Raw genomic sequence first — 6,944 nt, forward strand, 5'->3', positions numbered from 1 at the left:
AAAAATAACTATTCAAACAAAATTTTCATTTGAAACTTTTATAAAAAAAAAAAATTATAATTTTTTTACACAATATTATTTAACACTATAAAAACCATTTTTAAAAAAATCCAAAACAAACGGGCCTAAATAAATCTCTAAGAACAAAAATCAGTTGATTGTTGTATGAAACGGTTTAGATCAGTATTTTAAAAACTGGACCGAACCGACCGGTCGGACCGGTCAGACCGGGAATCGGAGGGGTCACCGGTCTGGTCTGATTGTTGGATCATATATGCTATTGAACCGGTGAGAACCGGCCAAATCCGGTGAACCGGCGGTTTTAGAAAACAGGTGGTTCAAGTGCATATTCTTTTTTTCGCACAAAACGACATCGTTTTCATGATTTTTTTTATAAAAAATATAATTAGATTTTATTCAAACCTTATTTGGAACAATTTTTTCTTTGTTTGCAATTAGACTTAGTTTAAAATTTATTTAAATTTATATTTTGTTGTGAGTGATGAATATATTTAGAATTTGAATGTAAAAACTAAACATGTGAAATCATGATATTAAAAAGTAAAAAAAATTTCTAGGTTTTGTGATATTTTTTAGAGACTAAGTCATTCGGTTAGACTGATTTAATAAATATATAGTATTGCAATTGAGATTGGTTTTTCCATCGAGTTATCTGACTTAATTTGATTTAGTCATGCGGTTTGACTAGTAACTCAGTGGTTCAAGCAATGAATCAGTGACCCAGTACCCTCACCGGTTTGATGACCGGTCCGGATTTTAAAACACTGGTTCATATGGTTGAATTTGTAAAAATTGAAAATAAATTTAGAGTGAAGACCCATTTTAGTCCCTCACAAATATTACACTAGTCAAATTAGTCCCTCACAAAAAAATTGACCCAACTTAATCCATTACAAAATTTAACCGGATCATATTAGTCCTTTTGCTAATATTTTTCTCAAATCGGTTTTTTCCTACTTCTAAACCGGTTCTTTTCATACTTTTAAACCGTGACTGGACAGACACGTTGGATTTTTTATTTTTTATTTTTTAAACTAAATTAATTTTTATCTTTAATTTCATTTTTAAACAGTTATCAATAAATAATATCAAAAAAGCCAAAATTATTTCTTATAAAGTAATTTTTAAATAAGTAATTTTCATGATTTCTACTAATATTAAAAAAATTTATACATAAACTTTTATCTATGAGCTCTCAAATCCAAGTTCCTTCAAGTTAAATGATTTTCACTTTACAACTAGACAAATCAATTTCTATCGTTAATAAAGTGACGATCATTTACAACTAGAAAAATCAATTTCTATTGTTAGTAAAGTGACTATTATTTTTTTTTTTTTGGCATAAACCGGGGTATCCTCTGCGCGCAACTGCAGAGACTAATCCCTCGAGCCGGGTAGGACCATATAGGCGGTAAAGCTCTCCCTCAAGAGATTTAACACTGCTGCATGCCCAGGGCCGGGATCGAACCCAGGACCTCTGGTTAAGCTGGAAGTGACTATTATTTACAACAAGACAAATCAATTTCTATTGTTAGTAAATTGACTATCATTTACAACTAGATAAATCAATTTCTATTTTTAATAAAGTGATTATCATTTACAACTAGAAAAATCAATTTCTACGGTTAGTAAAGTGACTACCAATAACAACTAAACAAATCAATTTCTATTGTTAGTAAAGTGACTATCATTTACAAATAGACAAATCAATTTCTATTTTATTAAATTGACTGTCATTTAATCTGAAGAGACTTAGGTTCGAGATCATATTGATACAAATTTTATATTTTTTTATTTTAAAATCAGAATTGTTTAAGATTAACCACATGGGCCTGAGTTCAACTTCTTATAAGAAACAATTTTGCCTTTTTTATATTATTAATTTATAATTGTTTAAAAATGAAATTAAAAATAAAAATTTTAAAAATGAAAATAAAATAAAATTCAACGTGGCAATCCAGTCACAGTTTAAAACTAGGAAAAACCGGTTTGAAAAAAATATTAACAGAAGGACTTATATGATCCGGTTAAATTTTATTAGGGATTAAAATGAGTCTATTTTATTGTGAAGGACTAATTTGACTCGTGTAATATTTGTGAGGGACCAAAATGGGTCTTCACTCATAAATTTATTATAAAACTTTAAAGGTGTATAAATGCCAAATATTATTTTTAAAATCTTATTATAATGGAAAAACATTATTTTAGATTACGTCATGTTTCTAAATTTTTTTTAATTCTTTTATTCAATTATTTTAAATATTTTTATTTACCACACTCTTTAACTCTAATTGATTTGATTGGAAGCATTAAATCATAAAGTACTACTAAAAGATATTAATCTTTTAATTCTAAATCATGATGTGCTACTAAAAAAAGCTATTCATTTTTTTTTTTTTTGCTATATATTTATCGCAATCTTTAATTTAATTCATTTGATTAGAATTAAATTAAATAAATTGAAACCAAATAAAATACCAGTACGTTCCTATGAAATAGTCTTCTAGTTGAATAAACCAGAAATAGAAATACACATATCAAGCTAAACCCTAAAAATAAATAAAAAAAATCATACTAAACCCTAAATATGCACTATATATAATGTATTTGATATTAGTTTGTTTAGTCGGCAAGATGGAGAAGAAGAGAGTGAATAGCGTGATCATGGAAATTCTGTTGAGGTTACCGGTGAAGGCTCTATCACGTTTCAGGTGTGTCTGCAAATCATGGCTTTCTCTAATTTCTAATAACAATTTTGCTACTATACATTTTGAACATGCTGCCACACATAGACGTCTCTTTATAAAACCTTATGCCCTTCAACCTTTATCCATAGATGTTGATTCATGGCTTCACGATGCTTCTTCTGCATATGCTTCACTAACCCTTGATTTTTTTCGTCCCAAACGTCCTCTTGAAATAAGAGGTTCCTGTAGAGGATTTCTGTTTTTGCATGATGGCACATACATCTATCTATTGAATCCATCCACCGGTTTGATCAAACAAATACCCGACTCTCCTATATTACTTAAGGATGGTTACGAACTTCTGTCTGGTTTTGTATATGACCAGCCCACTGATGATTACTTGATAGTTTCGTTATTCTGCGAAGATGATCCCGCAATTAAATTGATGATTTTCTCATTGAGAGCTAATAAGTGGAAACCAATGGAGGTTGCTTCTCATTTGCCTGATATAACTACTGCTGTATGGGATTGTGTCCCTAAATCCGGGTTATCCTCGAATGGTTCTATTCATTGGATTGTTTATAATCAAGAGACCTTTAAGAATGTTATTATTGCCTTTGATATAAAGGAAATGGCAATGTTGGAGATACCTCTGCCAGATGATTTTATTAGTATTTGTAATAATTTTTCTATACATTATGATTTGTTGGAAGTTGGAGGACTTATCGGTGCATGGATGAATGACCTGAATACAGTCAAGATATATGTGATGCAAGAATATGGAGTGCATTCATCTTGGACTAAGATTATTCAATTTTCTGTTGATCCTGTTTTGCACAATGATTTATACATAGCATGCTTAACAAAGTGTGGTGATATAGTAGGAACAAATAGTGCAAGCGGATTGGTGAAGTTTAATGACAAAGGCCAGCTACTAAAGTTTATGTTTTCAGACATATCCGAATTGGTCGGGCATACAGAGTCTCTGTTTTCACTTCCCGGCACCGGTTACGCTTAGTAATATGACTATTGATAACAAACATGAAGAATGTAATTGTGAAATATTAGCATTTACCAGTTTCTTTATATTTATCTTATATCATGAGCCCTAGGTATCATGCCATGAAACATGAGAATTTTGTCATCTATATTTTGTTTCGTCATTATATTTTAACTTTTACAGAATTTTATGTTATTGCTTTGTAAACATTAGCAATTTGTTTCCTGCCATTATTTTACTTTTTTTTTTTTTTTTGCTTAGATGTTTTGATACAGCATTTATTGCATTGCTCGCATGATATGCACAATAGACATTCGTTTTGTAATATTGATTCTTGCTGAATCTTGAACTGGCAGCTACCACAGCATTTTGGTATTGATTTAGGACTTGTTGATATGCACAGCTATATGTTTTTTGTTGTTGTATAAAGCACTGACATGTGTTTTCTTGATTACCACTGTGGACTCCTGAAATATGTCCAATGATATTAAAATACAAAAACAAAAACATTTTAAAAATTCGTTTGAGATCCTTTGCACTTTGGAACTAATCCTTTATTTTTTTAAGCAAGCAAGAGATACTACATATATATACATTTACAAGAGCTCTGAAATAGATATTCCAATTGAAACTTGCAGGCGTGTTCTCTGGAGTGAAGAGTTTTCAGGTTTTCTGCGTTTTCAGGTTTTCTGCGTTTTCAGGTGCGAAGGTTTTCCTGGTCCATCGTGGGTCGGGTTTTGAGTTTTCTATCTTCCAATGCAGAAGGAAGGTTGGTCAAGAGTTTCTTATCGGAAACGTTATGTGGTGAGATGGGATACATTCCCGTTTGGTGGAAGAAATCGGAATGATTCTTCTGGCCCTGTAACTTCTATGTATGTTTCAGCTTTTCCAGAGGATTATTCAGCAAAGAATTTATTCGAATTATTTGGGTGCTCGGGCAACGTGGCAGAGGTCGCTATTTCTCCGAGAAGGAATAAGTTTGGTCGGCGGTTCGCTTTTGCTAGGTTCACCGATGTTGTAGATGGAAGGATTTTAGCGATTCGTTTGGATAACATTCTGATAGAGAGCAAGAAAATTCATGTTAATTTGCCCAAATTCAAAAGGGAGGAGTGGACGAAGGGGGGATTGAATCTATCTACAGCCAAAAGGGAAGGTTTTAAAGGAAAGGAGATAGACAGGGGTAGCGGTTCTGTTGTGCAAAAGAGGTATTCTTCTACCTACGTAGAGGCAGTGGGTTGCGCCTCAAAGGGGGAGGTGGACATTGAGGTCACAGGGAATGACAAAGTGTTACTCGATTTCAAAACCGACAACGATTTACGAAGACGATTCGAAAAAGCTTATGTGGGTAAGGTGTGTGTTTCGGGTTCAGCTTACAACGTTCAAACTCATCTGGAGATGGAGGGAGTTTTCGCAATCAAAGTCACTCCTCTAGGCGGTAATAAGTGCTTATTAGAAGAAAGAGAGGAAGGCTTTATCGATGATTTGATAAAAGAGGGAGAAACGTGGTGGCAGTCTTGGTTTATAAATATTGTTAAGTGGGAGGCAGGTATAATTGACTCGTCAAGGGACGCTTGGTTCAGGATATACGGAATACCGGCTCATGCTTGGAGCTCCGAGTTTTTCGTAGCTTTGGCACATTCATGGGGAAGATTCATATGTGTTGATGACAATACGGAAAAAGGGGAGGCATTGGATGTGGCTAGAATCATGGTGAATATTCCGTTATCGTTATCTATTCCTGATTGCATTTCCGTCAACATCGACGGTATTATGAGCAAACTGTTCATTAGAGAAGACGTTGCAGGAGTGTATCGTTCGGTGGTTGGTAACCAAGTTGTGCAATCTTCTGATGAAGATTCCTCAGAATCCGATTACGTATGGCGCGATGGAACTTCTGTCCCAGATTCTAATGCAGGGTCCGAAGAATCTACAGACAGTATCCAACAATTTTCGAGTAACGTCGATACTATTCTGAAAGGTCCTTATATTAAAGACGGGTTACTTGACTCAGCCGATGGAGCGTCGGACTCTCGTTTCAGCAAGGTAGATGGTGGTATATTCGATTGTTCTGTCTCTGTTATTAGAAAATCTAAGGAAGGGTGCGGTCAAGGCAGTATGGCTGGTGGTGATGTTGGTGTCCAATCCGTCTCCATGAGGTCTGTTAGTAAGGAGGTGGACGGGGACAAGGTAGACGTGAAGGGTGTCACTCCGTGGGTGAAGAGCGGTGATATTCTAGGTGGTGTTCTTTCTACGGTTTCACAGACTGTGCTGCATCCGGTTCAGGAGGGTTTGAGACCCTCTATGGTTCGATGCTCTTTAGATAGAAATGATACAGGTGGAGGAAAGAAGATATAGTCAATCTCATTAAATGGAAGAGTTGAAAATAAAAGCAAGGGGGAAAGGACAAAAACAGTAAGCTCCATTTGAAAGGGGGGAGGCATTTGAAGGTGATTGAGGAGAACAATTTTAGTCTTCCAAGTGGAAGTTTTTCAAAGTGTTACGGGAACCAATCGGAAGAGTCGGACATCTGTCGAAACAATGGAAGGCAATGGGAGTTTTTAAAGAAAGATGTGGAAGATAGATTGTGGGCGGCAATCGTAGCTATGGGAATGGTGGATGTTAGGGGACGGATTAATGGGGGTAGGATGGTAGAAGGTAAACAAGGAGAAGAAATAGAAGGGGAAGGAAGGAGATATCAAATATCATGCAATGATTATTGGATCTTTAAACATTAGAGGGGGAACGAGTGCGCTCAAAAGGAGGAGATTGAGTTCCATCATTATAAAAGGTAATGCGAATATTTTTCTTATTCAAGAAACAAAGATGTCTAATATGTGTGAGGCGGTGGCTAATAGTTTTTGGTGTTGTCCGGATATTGGTTTTTCTTCCACAAATTCGTTGGGTAGATCGGGGGGTTTAATCACTTTATGGGAAAAAGATAACATGGAGGTTTTAGCGAGTTTTAAAGGTGAAGGTTATTTGGGGATTAAGGTGATTTGGAATGGTAATTGTTACTATGTTGTGAATATTTATTCGTCTTGTGACTTAGTGAAGAAGAAGAATATGTGGGCCGAATTGCTAGATTTGAAGATGAGGTTTTACGACAGGGAGTGGATTATGGGAGGAGATTTCAATGCGATTAAGAGTGGTAATGAAAGGAAAGGAAGGGCGGTTAGGGCCGTCACCAAAGAAGACGAGTTGTTTGCGGAATTCATCCTTATGAGCGATTTGATAGA

General features: G+C 34.9%; 2 protein-coding genes across 2 annotated transcripts; both read left to right on the top strand.

Moving 5' to 3' along the window:
- The first annotated feature begins 2,655 nt into the window (after positions 1-2,655).
- LOC131614446 (F-box/kelch-repeat protein At3g06240-like) lies at positions 2,656-3,726 on the top strand. The gene has a single exon (XM_058886029.1). The coding sequence runs from the start codon at positions 2,656-2,658 to the stop codon at positions 3,724-3,726; it is 1,071 nt and encodes a 356-aa protein (XP_058742012.1).
- A 738-nt stretch (positions 3,727-4,464) lies between these two features.
- Positions 4,465-6,063, top strand: LOC131614447 (uncharacterized). Its single transcript, XM_058886030.1, has one exon. It carries the CDS (start codon positions 4,465-4,467, stop codon positions 6,061-6,063), a length of 1,599 nt encoding a protein of 532 aa, XP_058742013.1.
- Positions 6,064-6,944: the final 881 nt, after the last annotated feature.

This window comes from Vicia villosa, linkage group LG6, assembly GCF_029867415.1.
Source record: "Vicia villosa cultivar HV-30 ecotype Madison, WI linkage group LG6, Vvil1.0, whole genome shotgun sequence".
NCBI classification, from domain to species: Eukaryota; Viridiplantae; Streptophyta; class Magnoliopsida; order Fabales; family Fabaceae; genus Vicia; species Vicia villosa.